The 25,724-nt window shown below is 40.6% G+C and overlaps 1 protein-coding gene across 1 annotated transcript in view; it reads left to right on the top strand.

Annotated features, from left to right (window-relative positions):
* The window catches only part of LOC122920024 (mucin-2-like), a 354,839-nt gene that overhangs the window by 214,614 nt on the left and 114,501 nt on the right, over positions 1–25,724 (top strand). The window contains exons 29-30 of the mRNA XM_044269233.1: positions 2,126–8,431; positions 23,285–23,331. Coding sequence (XP_044125168.1) covers positions 2,126–8,431; positions 23,285–23,331 — 6,353 coding nt within the window. The remainder of the gene's footprint in view (positions 1–2,125; positions 8,432–23,284; positions 23,332–25,724) is intronic.

A 25,724-nucleotide genomic window follows, 5' to 3' on the forward strand; every position in this document is an offset into this window, starting at 1 on the left:
GGTGTGACAGCTTCACCCTGATGTAGGCTTTAGCCAAAAAACAACCACACCATTGAGGGTTAAATGCACTTGGTGACAGGCGCAGCTTGCCCCTGATTTTGTATATGGCCAAAAAATGAACAGACTATTGCTGGTTAAATGCACTTGGTGTGACAGCTTCACCCTGATGTAGGCTTTAGCCAAAAAACAACCACACCATTGAGGGTTAAATGCACTTGGTGACAGGCGCAGCTTGCCCCTGATTTTGTATATGGCCAAAAAATGAACAGACTATTGCTGGTTAAATGCACTTGGTGTCACAGCTTCACCCTGATGTAGGCTTTAGCCAAAAAACAACCACACCATTGAGGGTTAAATGCACTTGGTGACAGGCGCAGCTTGCCCCTGATTTTGTATATGGCCAAAAAATGAACAGACTATTGCTGGTTAAATGCACTTGGTGTGACAGCTTCACCCTGATGTAGGCTTTAGCCAAAAAACAACCACACCATTGAGGGTTAAATGCACTTGGTCGCAGCTTGTGCTGGCGCACCACAAGACACAAAATGGCCGCCGATCACCCCAGAAAAATGAGACTGACAAACGGTCTGTGCAGCCTAAAAACAGTGAGCAATTGAGGATCAGCAGCTCAATGATCCACAGCTGCAGATCGATCAGTTAATCAAGTCCTTTGGAGGAGTTAATCTGCCTAATCTCGCCCTACTGTCGCAGCCGCAACCTCTCCCTACGCTAATCAGAGCAGAGTGACGGGCGGCGCTATGTGACTCCAGCTTAAATAGAGGCTGGGTCACATGGTGCTCTGGCCAATCACAGCCATGCCAATAGTAGGCATGGCTGTGATGGCCTCTTGGGGCAAGTAGTATGACGCTTGTTGATTGGCTGCTTTGCAGCCTTTCAAAAAGCGCCAAGAAAGCGTCACAAAAGCGCCAAGAAAGCGACGAACACCGAACCCGAACCCGGACTTTTACGAAAATGTCCGGGTTCGGGTCCGTGTCACGGACACCCCAAAATTCGGTACGAACCCGAACTATACAGTTCGAGTTCGCTCATCCCTAATTCTAATTTTTCGAGTTTCACCTGTATATGTCCCGTAAAAAGGTTTATTATACTCACAAAGTTAGACTTGTAATCAGCATGTCACAAATCTAACATATATGTAAAAGTGTTTCACTATTCTGAGACCCCTTAGGTTTCATAGGTTTTGGATGAGGGGAGGAATATTCATGTGTACTTGCATTATGTCCCATGCTTGGATCTGATGATGTATAACTGCATGGTGTGAAAGAGGACTTAAGAAATATTGCAGCACAATTCCTATTTCGTACAGATTGGACTTTAAGTGAACTTGACCCACATCACTATATTAGGATCTGCAGCACGAAGAGTCCAGGCAACGTATCAGAGACTTTTTATTTTTCTTTCTAAGCTTTACTAAATGCCCGAACTCGAACCCGAACTTTTGCTGCAAAGTTCGGTTCGGGTGCGGGTCCCCGAACTCGCAAAGTTCGGTACGGACCAGAACTTTGCAGTTCAGGTTCGCTCAACACTATACAGTAAGTTTTTTAAAATATACATAGTGTCATGAAAAAAAATAATAATATATATATATATATATATATATATATATATAGGAATGAAGAAAAAGACTCCAGCGTAATTTGGATAATCTTGATTTCTTTTTATTTTATGGTTATTGCGGCTCTAAATGTTACGTTTCGGCCATGTGGCCTTCTTCAGACTAATGCCGCTGGTGATGAAGGGAGACCAAGCGCAATGTAGAGATAAATTTGCGGAAGTACCGCTAGTGAAGACAACGCATATATATTAGAATAAATATGTGATTTAAACAATAGTTCATTTTCTGATGACGCATTCCCTTTAATCTTTTGAACCACTGTATCTGCAGTTGTGTTCAGTCAAGTTGAATTCTTTCCAGCTTAATCTGGAGGGGAACAGCTCAAATAACAACATCCAGAAGATTCATTGTTTTTGCATTATACAAAATGACGTGTAGAAGAGGAACAGACATTTCAAATATGCATTTTATTTTTTAATATGTGTCTTTTTTTTTAATTATATTTCATACCGTGATTAACCTAATCATATCTCTATTTTCTTTTTACAGATACAATAATATATATAACCTATGACAACATAAACGCGTGTGGAACTAAAGTTATATGTGATACATTTTGCAGAATAAAATCAGAGCCATTGCCATGTACAACACAATTAACCAGCACCACAAAAAGAATCACTACTGTTTCATCAAGTGCTACAACACCTTTATCTAGTTTGACAACAGTTACCACTACACCAGCCACAACAGCTTCAACATCCATCAGTATAACACCAACCACCACTTTCCAAAGTACAACTAGTAGTACATTAACTGCCTCCACCAGTAAAAGCACATCCACTGCAACAACAACACCAGCAACAACTACTACTAAACTTGTTACAAGTAGTACTGCATCAACCACAAAGACATCTATTTCATCTACAGCTAGTACTGAAACAACAACACCAACAAGCACTGTGTCCACTACAAGAACAACTACATTCCCTACTGTAAGTAAAACCTCTACAATTGTTACACCAACTAAAAGCACATCAGCTTCTGCAACTACAACACCATCCAGTACTTCTAAAGTTACAGCAAGCAGTACCACATCAGCATCCACTACCACGCAATCTTCTACCACTTCTGTAAGCACAAAACCATCTACTACATCAACAACCAGTAGTAGTGCAACAACCTCCACAAGTGTTAGAACACCAGCAAGCACTGTGACTACAAGTACAACTACATACCCTACTTCAACTAAAACCTCTACAACTGTTACACCAACTAAAAGCACATCAGCTTCTGCAACTACAACACCATCCAGTACTTCTAAAGTTACAGCAAGTAGTACCACATCAGCATCCACTACCACTCAATCTTCTACCACTTCTGTAAGCACAAAACCATCTACTACGACAACAACCAGCAGTAGTGCCACAACCTCCACAAGTGTTAGAACACCAACAAGCACTGTGACTACTGCAAGTACAACTACATACCCTACTTCAACTAAAACCTCTACAACTGTTACACCAACTAAAAGCACATCAGCTTCAGCAACTACAACACCATCCAGTACTTCTAAAGTTACAGCAAGCAGTACCACATCAGTATCCACTACCACGCAATCTTCTACCACTTCAGTAAGCACAAAACCATCTACTACATTAACAACCAGTAGTAGTGCCACAACTCCCACAAGTGTTAGAACAACAGCAAGCACTGTGACTACTACAAGTACAACTACATACCCTACTTCAACTAAAACCTCTACAACTGTTACACCAACTACTAGCACGTCAGCTTCTGCAACTACAACACCATCCAGTACTTCTAAAGTTACAGCAAGCAGTACCACATCAGCATCCACTACCACGCAATCTTCTACCACTTCTGTAAGCACAAAACCATCTACTACGACAACAACCAGCAGTAGTGCCACAACCTCCACAAGTGCTAGAACACCAACAAGCACTGTGACTACTACAAGTACAACTTCATACCCTACTTCAACTAAAACCTCTACAACTGTTACACCCACTAAAAGCACATCAGCTTCTGCAACTACAACACCATCCAGTACTTCTAAAGTTACAGCAAGCAGTACCACATCAGCATCCACTACCACGCAATCTTCTACCACTTCTGTAAGCACAAAACCATCTACTACATCAACAACCAGTAGTAGTGCCACAACCTCCACAAGTGTTAGAACACCAGCAAGCACTGTGACTACTACAAGTACAACTACATACCCTACTTCATCTAAAACCTCTACAACTGTTACACCAACTAAAAGCACATCAGCTTCAGCAACTACAACACCATCCAGTACTTCTAAAGTTACAGCAAGCAGTACCACATCAGCATCCACTACCACACAATATTCTACCACTTCTGTAAGCACAAAACCATCTACTACATCAACAACCAGTAGTAGTGCCACAACCTCCACAAGTGTTAGAACACCAGCAAGCACTGTGACTACTACAAGTACAACTACATACCCTACTTCAACTAAAACCTCTACAACTGTTACACCAACTACTAGCACGTCAGCTTCTGCAACTACAACACCATCCAGTACTTCTAAAGTTACAGCAAGCAGTACCACATCAGCATCCACTACCACGCAATCTTCTACCACTTCTGTAAGCACAAAACCATCTACTACATCAACAACCAGTAGTAGTGCCACAACCTCCACAAGTGTTAGAACACCAGCAAGCACTGTGACTACTACAAGTACAACTACATACCCTACTTCAACTAAAACCTCTACAACTGTTACACCCACTAAAAGCACATCAGCTTCTGCAACTACAACACCATCCAGTACTTCTAAAGTTACAGCAAGCAGTACCACATCAGTATCCACTACCACGCAATCTTCTACCACTTCTGTAAGCACAAAACCATCTACTACATTAACAACCAGTAGTAGTGCCACAACTCCCACAAGTGTTAGAACAACAGCAAGCACTGTGACTACTACAAGTACAACTACATACCCTACTTCAACTAAAACCTCTACAACTGTTACACCAACTACTAGCACGTCAGCTTCTGCAACTACAACACCATCCAGTACTTCTAAAGTTACAGCAAGCAGTACCACATCAGCATCCACTACCACGCAATCTTCTACCACTTCTGTAAGCACAAAACCATCTACTACATCAACAACCAGTAGTAGTGCCACAACCTCCACAAGTGTTAGAACACCAGCAAGCACTGTGACTACTACAAGTACAACTACATACCCTACTTCAACTAAAACCTCTACAACTGTTACACCCACTAAAAGCACATCAGCTTCTGCAACTACAACACCATCCAGTACTTCTAAAGTTACAGCAAGCAGTACCACATCAGCATCCACTACCACACAATATTCTACCACTTCTGTAAGCACAAAACCATCTACTACATCAACAACCAGTAGTAGTGCCACAACCTCCACAAGTGTTAGAACACCAGCAAGCACTGTGACTACTACAAGTACAACTACATACCCTACTTCAACTAAAACCTCTCCAACTGTTACACCAACTACTAGCACGTCAGCTTCTGCAACTACAACACCATCCAGTACTTCTAAAGTTACAGCAAGCAGTACCACATCAGCATCTACTACAACTCAATCTTCTACCACTTCTGTAAGCACAAAACCATCTACTACATCAACAACCAGTACTAGTGCCGCAACCTTCACAAGTGTTAGAACACCAGCAAGCACTGTGACTACTACAAGTACAACTTCATACCCTACTTCAACTAAAACCTCTACAACTGTTACACCAACTAAAAGCACATCAGCTTCTGCAACTACAACACCATCCAGTACTTCTAAAGTTACAGCAAGCAGTACCACATCAGCATCCACTACCACGCAATCTTCTACCACTTCTGTAAGCACAAAACCATCTACTACATCAACAACCAGTAGTAGTGCCACAACCTCCACAAGTGTTAGAACACCAGCAAGCACTGTGACTACTACAAGTACAACTTCATACCCTACTTCAACTAAAACCTCTACAACTGTTACACCAACTAAAAGCACATCAGCTTCTGCAACTACAACACCATTCAGTACTTCTAAAGTTACAGCAAGTATTACCACATCAGCATCCACTACAACTCAATCTTCTACCACTTCTGTAAGCACAAAACCATCTACTACATCAACAACTAGTACTAGTGCCGCAACCTTCACAAGTGTTAGAACACCAACAAGTACTGTGACCACTATAAGTACAACTACATACCCTACTTCATCTAAAACCTCTACAACTGTTACACCAACTAAAAGCACATCAGCTTCAGCAACTACAACACCATCCAGTACTTCTAAAGTTACAGCAAGCAGTACCACATCAGCATCCACTACCACGCAATCTTCTACCACTTCTGTAAGCACAAAACCATCTACTACATCAACAACCAGTAGTAGTGCCACAACCTCCACAAGTGTTAGAACACCAGCAAGCACTGTGACTACAAGTACAACTACATACCCTACTTCAACTAAAACCTCTACAACTGTTACACCAACTAAAAGCACATCAGCTTCTGCAACTACAACACCATCCAGTACTTCTAAAGTTACAGCAAGCAGTGCCACATCTGCATCCACTACCACTCAATCTTCTACCACTTCTGTAAGCACAAAACCATCTACTACATCAACAACCAGTAGTAGTGCCACAACCTCCACAAGTGTTAGAACACCAACAAGCACTGTGACGAGAAGTACAACTACATACCCTACTTCAGCTATAATCTCTACAACTGTTACACAGACTAAAAGCACATTGATTTCTACAACTACAACACCAACCAGTACTTCTAAAGTTACAGCAAGCAGTACCACATCAGCATCCACTACCACTCAATCTTCTACCACTTCTGTAAGCACAAAACCATCTACTACATCAACAATCAGTAGTAGTGCCACAACCTCCACAAGTGCTAGAACACCAACAAGCACTGTGACTACTACAAGTAAAACTACATACCCTACTTCAACTAAAACCTCTACAACTGTTACACCAACTAAAAGCACATCAGCTTCTGCAACTACAACACCATCCAGTACTTCTAAAGTTACAGCAAGCAGTACCACATCAGCATCCACTACCACGCAATCTTCTACCACTTCTGTAAGCACAAAACCATCTACTACATCAACAACCAGTAGTAGTGCCACAACCTCCACAAGTCTTAGAACACCAGCAAGCACTGTGACTACAAGTACAACTACATACCCTACTTCAACTAAAACCTCTACAACTGTTACACCTACTAAAAGCACATCAGCTTCTGCAACTACAACACCATCCAGTACTTCTAAAGTTACAGCAAGCAGTACCACATCTGCATCCACTACCACTCAATCTTCTACCACTTCTGTAAGCACAAAACCATCTACTACATCAACAATCAGTAGTAGTGCCACAACCTCCACAAGTGCTAGAACACCAACAAGCACTGTGACTACTACAAGTAAAACTACATACCCTACTTCAACTAAAACCTCTACAACTGTTACACCAACTAAAAGCACATCAGCTTCTGCAACTACAACACCATCCAGTACTTCTAAAGTTACAGCAAGTAGTACCACATCAGCATCCACTACCACTCAATCTTCTACCACTTCTGTAAGCACAAAACCATCTACTACATCAACAATCAGTAGTAGTGCCACAACCTCCACAAGTGCTAGAACACCAACAAGCACTGTGACTACTACAAGTAAAACTACATACCCTACTTCAACTAAAACCTCTACAACTGTTACACCAACTAAAAGCACATCAGCTTCTGCAACTACAACACCATCCAGTACTTCTAAAGTTACAGCAAGCAGTACCACATCAGCATCCACTACCACTCAATCATCTACCACTTCTGTAAGCACAAAACCATCTACTACATCAACAACCAGTAGTAGTGCCACAACCTCCACAAGTCTTAGAACACCAGCAAGCACTGTGACTACAAGTACATCTACATACCCTACTTCAGCTATAATCTCTACAACTGTTACACCAACTAAAAGCACATCAGCTTCAGCAACTACAACACCATCCAGTACTTCTAAAGTTACAGCAAGCAGTGCCACATCTGCATCCACTACCACTCAATCTTCTACCACTTCTGTAAGCACAAAACCATCTACTACATCAACAACCAGTAGTCGTGCCACAACTCCCACAAGTGTTAGACCACCAACAAGCACTGTGACCACTACAAGTATAACTACATACCCTACTTCAACTAAAACCTCTACAACTGTTACACCAACTAAAAGCACATCAGCTTCTGCAACTACAACACCGTCCAGTACTTCTAAAGTTACAGCAACCAGCACCACATCAGCATCCACTACCACTCAATCTTCTACCACTTCTGTAAGCACAAAACCATCTACTACATTAACAACCAGTACTAGTGCCACAACCCCCACAAGTGTTAAACCACCAACAAGCACTGTGACTACTACAAGTAAAACTACATACCCTACTTCAACTAAAACCTCTACAACTGTTACACCAACTAAAAGCACATCAGCTTCTGCAACAACAACACCATCCAGTACTTCTTCATTTACAGCAAGTAGTACCAGATCAGCAACCACTACCACTCAATCTTCTACCACTACTTTAAGCACAAAATCATCTACTGCATCAACAACCAGTAGCAGTGCCACATCATCTTTACCAACTACAGAAATTACAAGTTCAAAAACTTCTAGTCCTTTTACTACCACTGAAACTACTAAAACATCAACTTCTCCACCATTTTCTTTAAGTGCTAGTTCTGTAAGTTCTACTTTTTCATCAACTTCCACATTAGGTAAGTTTTAAAAGGAGGAAGAAAATTTATTTTTTTGTGGAATCTTTATTGTGGAAGAGTCCTGTATTTTGAGGATGACTTGATGACCCTGTCTTGTTGCTATGAACAATGCAATGATAATAATTTAGCAGTATTGTTGTAACTTTAATTTTAAATGACAACTTGTGTTAGCTTTTGACTAAATGTGCCTATCTCTTACAATAGCTGTTGGCTTAATGTTTAATTGGTTGGAATCTTTTCTTTCCAACATTCTCCATTGACATGCATACTCGATCAAGCAATGGCAACTGATAAGATATCTGTTACCATAGTCTTCTTATCTCCGGTGAAAAAAAAGGGTCCAATATCCCCCAGGTGTCTGCCATTGAGCGTTAACAGGGAGAACGCAAACATCTTGATCAAATTGAGAATTCTAATTCGTCCAACATGCTATGATTTAATGGAATGAATATAGTTTTAATATTTGTATAGAACTTGGAATTTAAGATGCATACATTACATTTGGAGCGGACCAATTTGCAGAATGTTGGAAAAACATCATGGCCTAGAGATTTGTGGTTCCATTATGATAAATCCATGTTTAAAGGGGTTCTCCGGGAATTAAGAAAATGAAATTACCGAAAATATTTAAATATTGCTTTATTATAAATATAATTCCAATACCTTTATTAGTTATAATGGCTCGTTTTGTCTAGCGAACAATTATTAGGAGAAATGAAATGACTGCCATCTGATTAGTACACACAAAGTCTGTCCTAATCACAAAGCAGGACAAGTTATTTCAGAACACTGAGCTAAATAGCTGCCTCATCCTCCTCTCCTACTTGTCACAGATTATGATCCTGAATACAGCTGATAAGATCTTCAGCTGAATCTTTGTTGGACATGAGGAGACATGAAGTACAGAGAGGAAGTGGGGGTGCAGCACTTGTATGCAGTCTTCATTAACACAGCCTCACATTACCCCAGACTGCCCTGTCCGTAATTCATGTTCCCTCATAAACTTTATTCCTACAAATATTCAGCTAAGGATCTTATCAGCTGTGTTATCAGAGCAGAGAGGAGGATGAGACAGTAACTTGTCTGCAGTAACTTGTCCTGCTGTGTGTCTATTGTACCACGCTGCTTTAAATCCTCAGAAAGTGCTTCTTTTTAGGTTAGTGCCATATGCACCTTCAGACATAGGAAAACATCGATATCCACACCAGTCGCCCTCCTTCTGAGTGAGCCACTATGTGAATCATCAAAGAGGTCGCACAGAGAGTGAAGTACCATCAACAAGGGTCAAATGGTAAAAGATTTATTATACTCACAGACGTGATCAAGTTTAATACATATCATAAAACACTGGATAACCCTTGTGTTCCTGCCCAACCCGGGTTTTGCTCACACTTCGTCAGGGGCGAACCCTCCACCCACTTTCGGGTTGTCTTCTAAATCCACATAAATCTCTCCTCCCCACCTTAGTCAGACAAATTATCATATACTATATTATAACCGTCCTTATATATAGTTAGTACACGTTCCCATCTACATTACTATTTCTCTGGTGCTACTATAGTTAAAATAAGGAACAATTCCGTCACATCAAGCATGGCTTGAGATCAAATTCTACATTTAACCGCTGTGATTGCAGTGTCTCCAGTTTATATATCCATTCAACTTCACAGCGGTTTATTTTAGCAATAGGGTCCCCACCCCCCAGTGCGGTTTCAACACCGGTGAATATCAAACCTTTTGGATTTTTCTGGTGCACTTTTTTAAAATGGAGGGAGACACTATGTGACACTTCCTTAACCCCTTAAGGACGCAGGGCGTACCGGTAAGCCCTATTTCCCGAGTCCTTAAGGACTCAGGGCGTACCGGTACGTCCTAACTTTAAATAGGCATTCCGGCGCCCCAGGGGTTAATCTGAACAGGATGCCGGCTGAAATCATTCAGCCGGCATCCTGTCAAAACGCCAGGGGGGGTCATGTGACCCTCCGTGTCGGCGATCGCAGCAAACCGCAGGTCAATTCAGACCTGCGGTTTGCTGCGCTTTTTGCAGTTTCTGATCAGAAACTTTTGAGTGCCTAAAATAAAGATTTTTCACTCCCCCCTGCACCCCTGCACAATTTTCTGCCGGCGGGTGGTGTGGGGGGGGGGGGTGTCGCAGGCGGTGGGGGTGTTGCGGGGGATGTGATCCCGCCTGCCGCACCGCCCGCCTCCCCTTGAAAATTCGTTGGCTTCTAGTGGGTATACCAGGGTGTCAGCACATTGCTGACACCCTGGTATAAACGGCTGACATCTGTGCAGATGTCAGCCGTTTAACCCTTTCCATACCGCGGTCTGTACGGAGGTTAACTGTCAGGGTCAATGGGCTCCCTATCCCATCGGGGGGCTGCTGTGCCTTTGCAGCCCCCCGATGGACAGGGAGAGAGCCCCCCGACAGCCCCCCGCAGCCCTGTGCTTACCCTTCCCCATCTGCGAAGTTGTGGCAGACGGGGAAGGTTGCTATGGCAACAGGACGCCTTCTCAGGCGTCCTGCTGTCCATGGTGCTGAACAGATCTATGCTAAAGGCATAGATCTGTTCAGACAAAGTGTAAGTAAAATACAGTACAGTACAATATATATTGTACTGTACTGTATTATACAGACATCAGACCCACTGGATCTTCAAGAACCAAGTGGGTCTGGGTCAAAAAAATGTAAAAAAAAAGTGGAAAAAGTGAAGATAAAAAAAAATACATTTATCACTGAATAAAAATTAAAACAAAAAAATACACTACACATATTAGATATCGCCGCGTCCGTAATGGCCTGATCTATAAAACGGTCATGTTACTTTCCCCGCACGGTGAACGCCATAAAAATAAAATAATAAAAACTATGAGAAAATTGAAATTTTGCCCACCTTACTTCCCAAAAAAGGTAATAAAAGTGATCAAAAAAGTTGCATGTACGCCAAAATAGTACCAATCAAACCGTCATCTCATTCCGCAAAAAATTAGATCCTACTCAAGATAATAGCCCAAAAACTAAAAAAAATATGGCTCTTAGACTATGGAAACTCTAAAACATTATTTTTTTTGTTTCAAAAATGAAATAATTGTGTAAAACTTACATAAATAAAAATAAAGTATACATATTAGGTATCGCCGTGTCTGTATCGACCTGCTCTATAAAAATATCACATGACCTAATCCCTCAGGTTACCACCGTAAAAAAAAAACGGTGTAAAAAAAGCAATTTTTTGTCATCTTACGTCACAAAAAGTGTAATAGCAAGCGATCAAAAAGTCATATTCACCCCAAAATAGTGCCAATCAAACCGTCATCTCATCCTGCAAAAAATGAGACCCTACTTAAGATAATCGCCCAAAAACTGAAAAAAACTATGGCTCTTAGACTATGGAGACACTAAAACATTTTTGGGGTTTTAAAAATGAAGTTATTGTATAAAACTTACATAAATAAAAAAAATTGTATACATATTAGGTATCGCTGCGTCCGTGACAACTTTCTCTAAAGAATTACCACATGATCTAACCTGTCAGATGAATGTTGTAAATAACAAAAAAAAAAGTGCCAAAAAAGCTATTTCTTGTATCCTTGCCGCACAAAAAGTGTAATATAGAGCAACCAAAAATCATATGTACCCTAAAATAGTACCAACAATACTGCCACCCTATTCCGTACTTTCTAAAATGGGGTCACTTTTTTGGAGTGGTGCATACGGGGGCTTCAAATGGGACATGGTGTCAAAAAAACAGTCCAGCAAAATCTGGCTTCCAAAAACCATACGGCGCACCATTGACTCTACGCCCCGCTTTGTGGCTGTACAGTAGTTTACGGCCACATATGGGGTGTTTCTGTAAACGGGAGAGTCAGGGCAATAAAGATACAGTCTTGTTTGGCTGTTAACCCTTGCTTTGTTAGTGGAAAAAATGGGTTAAAATGGAAAATTAGGCAAAAAAATTTAATTCTCAAATTTCACCCCCATTTGCCAATAACTCTTGTGCAACACCTAAAGGGTTAATGAAGTTTGTAATACCTTGAGGGGTGTAGTTTATACAATGGGTCATTTTTGGGAGGTTTCTATTATGTAAGCCTCGCAAAGTGACTTCAGACCTGTAGTGGCCCCTAAAAATTGGGTTTTTGTAAATTTCTGAAAAATTTCAAGATTTGCTTCTAAACTTCTAAGCCTTGTAACATCCCCAAAAATAAAATATCATTCCCAAAATAATTTAAACATGAATTAGACATATGGGGAATGTTAAGTCATCACAATTTTGGGGGGTATTACTATGTATTACAGAAGTAGAGAAACTGAAACTTTGAAATTTGCTAATTTTTCAAAATTTTGGGTAAATTAGGTATTTTATTATGCAAAAAAATTTATTTTTTTGACTTCATTTTACCAGTGTCATGAAGTACAATATGTGATGAAAAAACAATCTCAGAATGGCCTGGATAAGTCAAATTGTTTTAAAGTTATCAGCACTTAAAGTGACACTGGTCAGATTTGCAAAAAATGGCCAAGTCCTTAAGGTGAAATAGGGCTGAGTCCTTAAGGGGTTAATGTTGTTTTTCCATCTATATACCTTATTTGTGTCATAGTCTTCACATACTTATTTGTGTCATAGTCCTAATTTCTAATAGCCCAAAGCCCAAAAAGAGCAGGGAGAACTGAGGGGGATTTTCAACCTCAGCTCCCATACCCTTTCTGAACAAGAAAAAAGTGTGTTGGGGAAGGGACTGAACTTTGCTCCAACTAATAGACCTAATAAATTTGAGGCTTTTTTAGACGTGCATAAATATATAAGAAAGTTAAATATTGCCAAGTATTGCATAAATAATCAGGCACCCCTTCTTAAAAATGAGGGGATGGAGAATGGAATGATTTATACCCAGTTACGAGAAAAATCCACATTCTTTCCTAAAAACAACTAAAATGATTGTATTGAGGCATTTAAAATGGGGGGTTATTAAAGGAATTAGACAAGATGGATACCAAACCCAAACATCACAATTTAACATCTGAGGAAAAAATAGCTTTAAAGGGATTCTGTCACCTCTTTTTACCCTATAGAGATGCGGACATGCACGGCTAGATCGCCGCTAGCATGTCCGCAATATACCTGTACCATAGCTCTGTGTGGTTTTATTGAGAGTAAAAAATGAAAAAATGATTTTATATATATATGTAAATCAGCCTGGTTAGGAGCCCAAGGGGCTGCACTAACCGTTCTTTAGCCCAGCCACGCCCCCTATGAAGAGCCCAGCACCTCCTGTATCCACAAATCTCTTCCTTGCTCACAAAGTCAGATCGCCGTAATCTTGTGATGTGCGACCTCGCGCATCACAGTTCCTTCACTGTTGATGATGCCAGCACAGGGAAGGAACACTATGCTGGTGTTCCGTGATATTTCCCCTACCCGTGAGATTTCCCTACCCTCGTCACTTCCTGTTGTGATGCGGCTGCACCGAACATGACGTTCCAGCTTTGGAAGGAGGTGTGCCACGCCGTGCAGGCGCACAATGACGGGATTGGGAAGATTCACACCAGAGTTGGGGAAAAGGGGCAACCTAATTTGCTTGTGCCTTACCTCTCAGCTGGACACAGGCCGACAGGTCTCAGCTGGACCCTACCTAGAGGGTAGGGAAAAATTACGGGCCAGTGCGAAAGCACGGCTAACTACTCTCTGACCGTTTTGCTTTTGCTGGAGCTAGTTGGAGCTAGTCTCATCTCCAGCCTTTGCTGGAGCTAGTCTCATCTGCGCTGGTTCTTGGTTGATCTCTTACAGTGCTCACTGGCCCGTAATTTTTCCCTACCCTCAAACCGCTGGTGAGGATCCCGGCGCATGCACAGTGTCGGCCGGTGTCCAGCTGAGAAGTAAGGCGCAAGCGCATTAGGTGGCCTCTTCTCCCCAACTCTGGTGTGAAATTTACCTACCCCGTCATTGTGCGCCTGCACGGCACAGCACACCTCCTTCCAAAACTGGAATGTCATGTCCGATGCGGCTGCTTCACAACAGGAAGTGACGAGGGTAGGGAAATCTCACGGGTAGGGGAAATATCACGGAACACCGACACTTCTCGTCGCGAGATTACGGCGATCTGACTTTCTGAGCAAGCAGGAGATCCCTGGATACAGGCGGTGCTGGGCTTATTCACAGTGGCTGGGCTCCAGAATGGTTAGTGCAGCCCATTGGGCTCCTTACCAGGCTGATTTACATATATATAAAATCTTTTTTTACACTCATTAAAACCACACAGAGCTATGGGACAGGTATATTGCAGACATGCTAGCCACAATCTAGTCGTGCATGTCCGCATCTCTATAGGGTAAAAAGAGGTGACAGAATCCCTTTAAAGAGCCTTGAATCGAATCCCAATATTGTTATCAAGCCGGCAGATAAGAAGAGAGGGGGGGGGGATTGTTGTGATGGAAGTTGATAAATATGAGAAAGAATTGCAGAGATTACTGTCAGATAATGAAACTTATTTAGTCTTGAAGAAAAAAAAAATCCCACATTTGAATACAAAAGTAAAATAGATAAATTGCTGCAAGAGGGTTACAATAATGGGATTATTAATAAAAAGGAATTTGATTACCTGACAGTGAAATACCCAGTCACATCAGTTATATACCATCTGCCCAAGATTCAGAAAAGCTTGACAAACCCCCCTGGGAAACCTATAGTCTCTGGAATTAATTCACTCACAAGTAGACTTACAGAATACGTAGACTTTTTTATCCTTGTACTTGAAGGACACTGGGAGTGTCATTAAATTAATCAAGGATTTAGGTATGAGCCAGGAAAATACATGGCTTACCACGGTAGATGTGACGTCCTTGTATACGATTATTCCAAAAGAATTGGGACAGAGAAATTAAAGAAGAACTAGATAATGACCCCCCAATGTCTAGCCAGCAAGGGAAATGTATTTTAGATAGCGTGGATTTTTGCCTCAGTCATAACTACTTTTGGTTTAATAATACCTATCTGCAGCAAACTGGGACGGCGATAGGGGTAAAAGTCGCCCAAAGTTTTGCTAAACTTTTTATGGCCCTTTGGGAGAATATTAAACCAATTCTATCTAAAAGAACACAAAATGGTGAATTAATCGTATGGAGACTGTATATACACGACTGCCTGCTAATTTCAAAGGGAGAGAAACAGGGTCTGGAAGATCTTATAAATAAGTTAAATGAGAATGATTGGAATTTAAAAATTTACCAGCAGTATCAGTGCGACCTCTATAAATTTTTTAGATCTCACGATATATATTAAGGCTAACATCTTTGAAACAAAAACCTATTTAATGAAAACTGATGTGAATGCCTATATAGAAACTACCAGTGGCCCTTGTTTGAAAAATATACCAAAGGGGCTATTTAAAAGGGTATATCGAAACTGCATGGATATTGAGGTCTATAAAGAACAAAGTCAACTTTTTCAAAATTGTTTTATAGAAAAGCGCTATTTGAGAGAGGAACTTATTAGATGTAGTAGGGATGTAAAAGGGAGTGATAATAAGGAGGGGACAAAAGTTGTTAAGAAAGAAAAGGATTTTCGTTTTACCTTCTTTATGCAGTACAATGCAAATGCTGGATGTATGAAAAATGCTATAAAAAAAACTAGTGGGCTGTTCTAAAAAACAATCTAGTTTTGAGAAAGGTGATCCCTGACCAATCGGACATAACATATAAGAAAGCCCCAAATATACACAACCATTTGGTGCGTAGTTGTTCTCATCAGCCCATGCTAAACTTAAACCCCATGGCGATTTGACTGATTTTGTGGCATCTGAGCGCTGTTCGGATATATTGAGCGCTCAAATGCAAGCCATCTGGGGATATGTTAAATGTCTATGTTTACTGTAATGGTTGTGGCATTGTATATTTGAGTAGTGATGTCTGTCCTATTGTCTCCACGTGTGTATTGGCGATTTCCCTTTGTCCTGAGAGATAATTGAATTACTCCTCGGTTGTCTCCAGGACAGAAAACATTGTGTATTCTCCTGCCTGTGATAATTATATCAACCCATTGTGTAAGGTAATTGTATCACAGGCGGATGGGAGGATTTTTTGTGGTAGTGTTTTACCGTATTGTACAGGGTTACTGGTTGTTTTTACAAAACCCTGTGGGTGGTACTAGTGTGTAACAATGTTATATAAAAACAATAAACACACAGCTCTGACTGTCGACTGCTTGACCCTCAACACAGAGCCTCGTCTCGTTCTTGGGGGGATTCACTGTATGCTGTTAGAGACTGATTGCTAAGAGTGTAAGCCGCTTGGGTGCGTTTCCTATTCGTCTGCTAGCAGCTATTCGTGAGGTTCCGTTCGGAGTTTGGAGCATTCCCTTGTATGCCGTTACAAGTAGTAACAGCTGGGGCATGATATCCTGTGTATGGTGGATAGGAATACATTTTTAGTATATTACTGGTGAAAATAAATATGGATTATGAACTCAGAGGAATGGAAAGTTATCTATATCAAGATTTTATAGGGTATATATAGGTTTTATTATAATGAACTATATGATAATTTGTGTGACTAAGGTGGGGAGGAGGGATTTATGTGGATTTATAAGATAACCCGAAAGTGGGTGGAGTGTTCGCCCCTGACGAAGCATGAGGGAAACCCGGGTCGGGCAGGAACACAAGGGTTATCCAGTTTTTTATGATATGTTTTAAACTTGATCACGTCTGTGAGTATAATAAATCTTTTACCATTTAACCCTTGTCGATGGTACTTTACTATCTGTGTGACCTCTTTGATGATTCACAGAGTGGCTCACTGAGAAGGAGGGCAATTGGTGTAGCTATTGATATTTTTCTATGTCTGAAGGTGCATATGGCCCTAACCTAAAAAGGAACACTTTCTGAGGATTTAAAGCAGCGCGGACCTATAAACGCTAAGACTGACTGTGTGAATTTTACCCACTTCACTTTAGGCTCTGCAGCGCAAAAGTGACAGGCAATGTATCAGAGACTTTTTAATTGTGTGATTAGGACAGGTTTTGTGTGTACTAATAGGATGGCTGCCATTTTATTTCTCCTAATGATTGCTCCCTAGACAAAATGAGACATTATACTAATGAAAGGTATTTGGGAATATATTTATAATAACAAAATATTTAAGTATTTTTATTTTCTTAATTTCTGGAGGACCTTTTTAAGAAGAGAATTAACTTTATATTTTTTTTCCCTTTTAAGACGTAAGATACAATAGAGTGAAAGAATGCCAGACATGAAAAGAAGAAATGGAGATGACTGAAATGCCAGCATGTAAGCCCTGTATGTTGGTTCTTTTTAGATAGTTTCCCCTGGTCTCTTGAAGACACTGTATACGGTAGTAGGTGAGGCAATGCTCCTGCAGCCATTGACTAATTTTTTATGTTAATTGGATATACATAAGTGAATATACTGTAGCCACCGATTCAGTAACTATTTCATCGGTTATGTGAATTGTTTGGCAAATCCTTAGGTGTTTGGAAAGGCTGTCTGGGATTATAAAAAACATCGCTACTTTCTTCCAGAAATAGAACCACACCTGTCCATGGTTTGTATCTGGTTTTGCTGCTCAGCTCCTTTGAAATACCACACACAACCTGTGGACAGGTATGCTGTTGTTTTCAGAGAAAAGCAGCCATATTTGTCTGAATCGGGACAACCCCTTCAAACACTGGGCCACCTTGCGACACAATCCATATATCCTTGGTGATAGATTCTGAAGAAAAGTTTAACAATTCTGTGACTATATTTACCTTTGACGTAAAAAATCAGTCACTGTATAATGTCATAAAGAGACTAGGGAAAACTAGGTCTCCTTCTTGACTTCGTACTCTGTACAGTATATCATCTTTGGCTGGACAATGAGGCAGCAGCTTCCCACTTTTAGTACTTCTGGCACTTTGGGATGTTGTTCTAAAAGCACAACTAAATAAGGTGAGTGGTGCCACCCCCCACTCCATGTTCATGGAGGTTTTGCTTTGTGTGCGCTCCTTGTGTATTTCCCATAGGATTATAATAGGGGTGTTTGGGTTGGCAGCCCCTGGTCTGGCATCACTGGGGGGCCCAACACTTACCCAAATAGTCACATACTGTGGCGGGGCACGGGAGCACATAGTTCCATGCTCTGCTGCCCATCACCGCCATTGGCTTCAGGCCTAGTAGGCCTGAGACCTATGCAGTAGCAAAATACCGGCCCAGGGGGCGTGATGACGTCACTGCGCACCTGTGCCGGGACGCGGCACAGTTACGAGTGCAGGTCTACCTCACCATCCCAGCCTGTACCATCTGCGTGTGAGAACCTGGACACAGGTAAGTATTAGCTTTTAGGTTTTTTATGTGTGTGTGCCAACTTTGTGGGACATTACTGTGGGGCACAGGAGGACATACTGTATTACTAAAGGGACAGTGGGGGAAAATTACTAAATTTTGGGCAGTGTGGGTGCAATGTGGGGGACTTTGCTATTGGGGAGGCACTATAGGGGCATTTTTATTACAGGGACACTATATAGGCATTATTAGCTGGAGCACAATATAGGGTGTTATTATTATTACTGTGGGCACTCTAGGGGACATTACAATTGCTGTAGACACTATAGGGACATTTTAAAGGTGGAATCTGATTGGTTGCTATGGACAACTAAAACAGTTCTAGTTTACACCAGTTTGATAAATTACCCCAATTATGTTTACTGGGGGTCACAATTTTTTCAGCAGTATAGTACTAAGGCATTGGGGAGCACAAGGGGGACAGTATTGGGAGTGGCAGCAAGATGACATTGTCAGGACACCAGAATGGGGAGGTTGATGGAAAAATTTAGAAATCTAACGTGTCTGTATAACAAACTCTGTAGAGACGAGAGACGGCTGAAAGAATTAGTCATAGCGGTCTGGGTCAAGTGGAGGAGAAGAGGAAAGAAAATGTCTACATTACAGGAGATGTCACTGGATGTAAGAGGTATGTGGTGCTGTATTCTCCTATATGTAGTGCTGGCTCACTATTGTGACCTGCGTCTCATCTTCACCTCAGTCTTTTTTATTATAATTATGTGTATTTTAAATTTGGCGACAAAAAATTAAATTTGGCTGCTAAATTTTTCAGTTTAGGAGTCAATGGCTCCTGGGTATTTTTTTTTTGAGTGGAGCACTGTGTGCTGCTTTGTCCTAGCCGGAAAAGGTTGGAGAGCCCCGTGGCAAGAACAACGAGGGCGATCCAGCTTTCAGCAGCGCAACATGCAGGTAACATGTAGTGTTACATGGGACTGCAGGTACCATCTACTACATTATCTGCACACAGAAAGTTATCACTGTTATCTGGGGTGTTATATAGGACTGGGGGTGACATCTACTACATTATTTGTACTCAGAATCTCGTAGTAAAGATAATGTGGTAGATATTCCCTGCAGTCCTTTGTAACACCCCACATAACACAGTGATAACTTTCTGGGTACAGATAATGTAGTAGATGTTCCCTGCAGTCCTATGTAACACCCCACATAACACACTAATTCACTGTGTTATGTAAAGTGTTACATAGGACTGCAGTTAACATCTATTGCATTATATTTACTCAGAGAGCTATCACTGTGCTATCTGTGGTGTTACATAGAGACTCTGAGTACAAATAATGTGTAACACCCCGTATAACAGTAACAGCTTTCTGTGTGCAGATAATGTCGTAGATGGTACCTGCAGTCCTATGTAACACTACAGGTGACATAAGGTAAAAGGGTTCTCTGGGATTTACATATGGATGGTTTATCCTCAGGATAGGTCATCAATATGAGATTGATGGGGGTCCCACTCCTGGCACCCCCGCCAATCAGCTGTTTGAGGAGACTGCGATGTTCCAGTGAGCGCCTCAACCTCTTTGCTCCTTGCCAAGCACAGCGCTGTCCATTTGATAGCACTGTGCTTGGTATTGCAACTCAGCCCCAATCATTCGGATGGGACCAAGCTGGCTCTAGGCCATGTGAACGATGATTGTGATGTCATATGGAGTAGGAAGAAACTGTGGCACTCGGGAAGCACTGCAGCGTCTTCATACAGAAAAATAACTAAACTAAAATGGAAGGAGGGGCCCAAGTTGGGTAGACAGCCCCGGGCCTATCATGCCTATCTGATTTTCCACTACATACTAATTGAAGACCGAGATATTAGCAAACTATAGTTCAGTCAGCCAATCCGACTTTTCTGTAATGTCAATGCACACCTTAGGGTATGGCCACACAGTCAGATTCTGTGATATAATTTTGGAAGCCAAAGGCAGGAGTGGCTTTTAAAAAGAGGAGACGTCGTACCTGTCCTACATTTTCTCTCTTTTTCTGATTTATTGCTGATTTTGGCTTCCATAACTGCATCAGGAAACCCGACCATGTGGCTGTACCATGGACATAATATTACAGGAAATAAGAAAGAGCAGCATTGACATGGACATGTGACCACAGCCCAGAACAGAGCATATAAGCAAAAAGGTAAAATAAATACATTACAAAATCACAGCTAAATGATTATTTTAAAGGATGTTGATGCACTGAAGAAAACACCTTTAAGGCTAGCTAGAAACATAGAGTCACCAGAGGTTTTGGGTAAAATCATTAATGCAACAGGGGGTCCTTATTGTCATCTAAAGGTGCCCAAACACATTCTAGATGTTGTTAGAAAGGAGAATTGGGCATGCTGGGTCTCAGCCTGTGCTTTTCTCTGTACCTATGGGAATTAAGCTGCTGTCTGAGGTGCTGCTGTCTTTTCGCAATTAATAAACGTTCAGCCAACAGCTATTGTAAATTTATGGGATACAAAACCTAAATAGCATGCTGATTTATTTGTTGTATTATAATAATAATGTTGAAATCACACTATGATCTAGTGACTCAGTATCGAGCAGAACATCGCCAACAAGTGTTTGTAGGGACACTCATTTGCCAAAATTTGCTTGTGTAAAGGTGCCGTTGATTTCCCCATAAATGAGCGAAACGCTCGTTCATCCGGTAATTGGATTTTTAATTCGGTCACCTAAATCATCGTTTGCTGGCAGCAGATCGTAGTGTCTAAACAGCTCCTGCCGCTGGCAAACGATTCTGAATCGGGACGAGCGAAGGCATTAGCGATCGCTCTGCTCTGTACTGTGGAGGAGATCACTGCATGTAAATGTAGTGGTCTCCTTCACTGACGAACAGGCGCTTGCCAAGCAGAGAGTTGGAAGGATTAGATGTAGGCCAACAGTTATCTAATGTGTATGATTAATTCATTGTTCATGCACAGATGTTAACTAGAAGTCAGCGAGCACATATACATAGACAAAGGGGCATTCACATGACGGAGCCCAGAGGAACAGCTGTTGGCCAAACAAATATTCAGCCAAAATTTATTGTAAGTGTATGGCAAGTTAGCAATTGCAATGTAGTACAAAATCTAGAACGTAGATTTTTTGTTGCATCACGATACCATTAAAATCACACCATGATCTGCCAATCGCATCTCTTTGTGGTAAGTGATTTCTTCAAACTACCACACAAAGCTATTATCTGGCTCTTACTAAATCAGAAAAGCAACATTTCTACAATGAAATGTTACTTTTTCCAGGGGTATATCTGAAGTGGTGGGGCAACTGTGACATGTGGTCCAGGTGTTGGCTGTAAGGAAAGGTGTCAACAAGCCACTTTGCCTGGGCCAGTGTATTTACTGTAGATAGTGGGTGAGAGGAGTGAACTGAACCTTTGCCTGGGTAAAGGAAAGTCTAGCTTCGGCTCTGCTTTTTAATTTTTTAAAAGAAAAATGATAAGGCTTTGTATAACAAATGAAGAGGCTCCATACTGCCTCACTGAACATTAGTTCTAGTGGATACTATGTTAGAACATATTCATAGCTCCATGTTCGTGATGACATCCATGACAAGATGTGAAAATGCCCATGAAAGTTCCATAGTTGGTCCTTCTGTTTTTGCCCTCTGGTTGTAATCCATATTCCACGTGCACATCTGGGATGAAAATGTTTTTTTCCAGAACATCTGAGGTTTTCAAAAACTTCTCTGAGCTTGTTTGATCCACAATACAGACCAAAGTAGTAGATGTCTCCATAATTTTTCCCCTGACCCACAGTCAGTGACGAAACAAGGAGGTATGAATAAACACACTACAATCAATGAATACATGATCTTTCTCTGGAGAACACGGACAGCAAACATCCATGATTCATTGATGTGTGAATAATGCCTCATTCATGCGTCAGTGTTTTGGTCAGTGATTGTGAGCCAAAACTAGGTGTAGCTCTAAACACAGATCAGTTGCAGATCTTTCCATTATACCTTGTGGCTGTGGAGGCTCCAATCCTGGTTTTGGCTCACAATCGCTGATGGAAATCGCTGACCAAATTACTGATGTGTGAATGAGGCTTAAGACCTAACACTACATTTCTCCTGCTGCAGGAGCAATGTTTGACTTGAACTACAAAGGGGCAGGATTACTTCTGTTTAAATTGAAGAGTCCACAAAGAGTCGTAAGATGTGGCAAAATAACAGTGGCTCTTACTGGATGACAAATTTGGCGCCTGGCTAGACACTTTCATCTTTCTTTACAGCAACTTTTGGTTGTCTTACTTTGCGCCAACATTTTGTAGCAAAATGTTAGGACAGTTTTGCTGCACATTGCTACATGTAAGGCTAGTTTCACTCTAGCATTCGGGAGATCCGGCAGGCTCTTCCAGTAGGAAGTGAAAACTGATCACATTAGTGATTTTGTCGACATGGTGTTTTTGAATGCTTTCATTTTTAAAGTTATGAAAAATATTACTTTGTAAAGAGCCTTAAGTACAAATTATAATAAATTCTGTATGTTAACCCTCTGCCGCAGTTTCTCCATCTGTAAACGAACCCACTGCTTTAACGTACCCTGAAACTGTAAGTAACTGTCTATTGGTGTTTTTCTTCATATCATAGTTGTGACAAATAAGATGAAAAGTCTGAGTTTTTCTGTTGCGATAGCTAGATGTGTTCCACACTGTTAGGCTTCATGCACATAATGTATTACCAATCACTTCTATGGGTATGCCCAAAAAAGCACAGAAAATGGACAGCACACAGATGTCATCTGTGTGCCGTCCATATCCGTGCAGTTGGGCCACAAATTATAGAACCTGTCCTATTCTTGTCCATTTTGAGGACAAGAATGGACTGTTTGAGTGGGTCCTGCAAAAACTGTGGGATGCACATGGACCCCATAAGTATTTTGTGCATCTGCAATTTGCAGACCGCAAAACGCATATGGTAGGAGGCTTCAGGTAGACCTCCTGTACTTTCATAGTTTTCTAGGCAGCATTCCAGTTAAAGAGGATTTATATATATACCGTATATATATATATATATATATATATATATATATATATACACACACACACACACACAGATATTGTCATTTTCTTTTTTGCTGTGGCTGCCATCTTTGTTGACATGCCTCTTCTCCATATGATCATATACGGTCTTCCATCCTTTTTTATTTGAACCTAAATGAATTTATTTTAGATGTATTTGCATTTTGAAGCCTCCTTTGCACATTTGCAGTCCTGATACTGATTAGTTTAAAATTTTATACCACATTTAGTAGTTTTCTTTTGCTCTTTTTTATTTGTTTTCAATTGCTTTACTATAGTTGCTGTTACTAAGCATTGACTTCTATGGCACTGTGCACTGAAGTTATACGTGTTAGAAAATTCTGCTTATACATATTTATTTTGATATATAGGTAAGTTAATCATTGCATGAAGTTGTTTATCTGTGAGGGATTGTACTTCACACTTCACACTTCAATGCAATGTGTCAATGCACAGTGGTGGATAGCTATTGAGCAGGGATCCTTAAAATGGAATGGCAGATGGTTTTTAGGTTTGGTATGTTTTTTTTAAGTCTGGTCTTTGTCATGTAATAAAGTTAATATTACTTGTATAAATTACGGTTGTGTGCCCTCAATGTCATCCCATATTTTTTGTAACAATTGTATTTTAGGCATTAATGTGTAGCCCTTTATTTTCATTTGCATCTGGTTTTCCTTCACTAGTAGCGATGAGCGGCATAGGCAATATTTGAATTGGCAATATTTCACGAATTTTTGGCCGAATATTCTCCATAAATTCACAAATTTGAAAATTCGTGATCTCCAGTCATTGTTTACTGGATTGTGAAAATCGGCATTGTAATATATTTGTGATAAATTCACGATAAAGTTGCGATAAATTCGCGATTAGAATATTCAACACTTAGCGAATACGAATATATATCACTTTATTCTAAATATTTGCGAATTCTCAAAGTGGCGATATTCGCGATTAAAATTAGCGATTCGAATATTCACGCTCAACACTATTCACTAGTATGTCCATGGTCATTTTAGTAAAAGTGACAATAGGAAGTGTATATTGGTTGTTATCTATGAAGTAGCTTATCAGCAACTAATGGTAAAACATTTTTATTGGTAGGACATGCTAATAGTTTATCTGGTTTAATTTTTGAGCAGCCAGCACAAATAAATTGATAATGTAATTATTTTCCTTTTGTCGTTCATCCTTTGTAAAGAGGTTGTCCGCTGGACAATCCCATTCTGTATGTACTGTTGGGAAAAATAGGACTTTGTGGAGGGTAAGAAGGTCTGCATTTTATTGCTGCAGGGTAATGTTGGGTGCCAGAGCAGAGCTACTGTAGTTTTATGGGTTAGTTGCATTTTATTGTAAAATATGACCTTGTTTTATTTGCCTTATGTCAAATTTATATCTGGTAAGGAAGGTTGTAGGGAAAGTATGGATTCTCACACAGTTTTTATGGTGTTTTACTGTTTCATTTGGTTTTAGTACATGCCTTTTATGTGTTTTTATGAAAAAAACCATCAATTTCAGATGTTAGTTGAAAGGATATGGGGATTTTACAAACACTGGATACACTTGCGCTTTTCGCAGTGGTGTGTTTTTCAATTAGGGTGTGTTTTTTGTGTTCATTGCATGGTTCGCTCCATACAGTATTGAAACAAAGTTTTATGCAAATCAACTTCAGATGTTTCATCCGAAGTCTATTTGCTCATCCCTAATTCTGATCATTAAAAAAAAGAATGCTAAGGAGAGAGTTATCTTAGGAGATTAGAAAGAAAAGTATAGAAAAGCATTTTAAATGTATAGGCCATAAGACCATCTTCAAACAGCATGCTGTTCCTGTTACTACAGTTGCACATATAATTGGATGTGCCTGCTAGAGGAAAATTGATGACAAATTGAAGAGATGAATAATACAAATAGTAACCAAAAATCCCA

The sequence above is a fragment of the Bufo gargarizans genome, chromosome 10 (assembly GCF_014858855.1).
Source record: "Bufo gargarizans isolate SCDJY-AF-19 chromosome 10, ASM1485885v1, whole genome shotgun sequence".
Classification (NCBI taxonomy): Eukaryota; Metazoa; Chordata; class Amphibia; order Anura; family Bufonidae; genus Bufo; species Bufo gargarizans.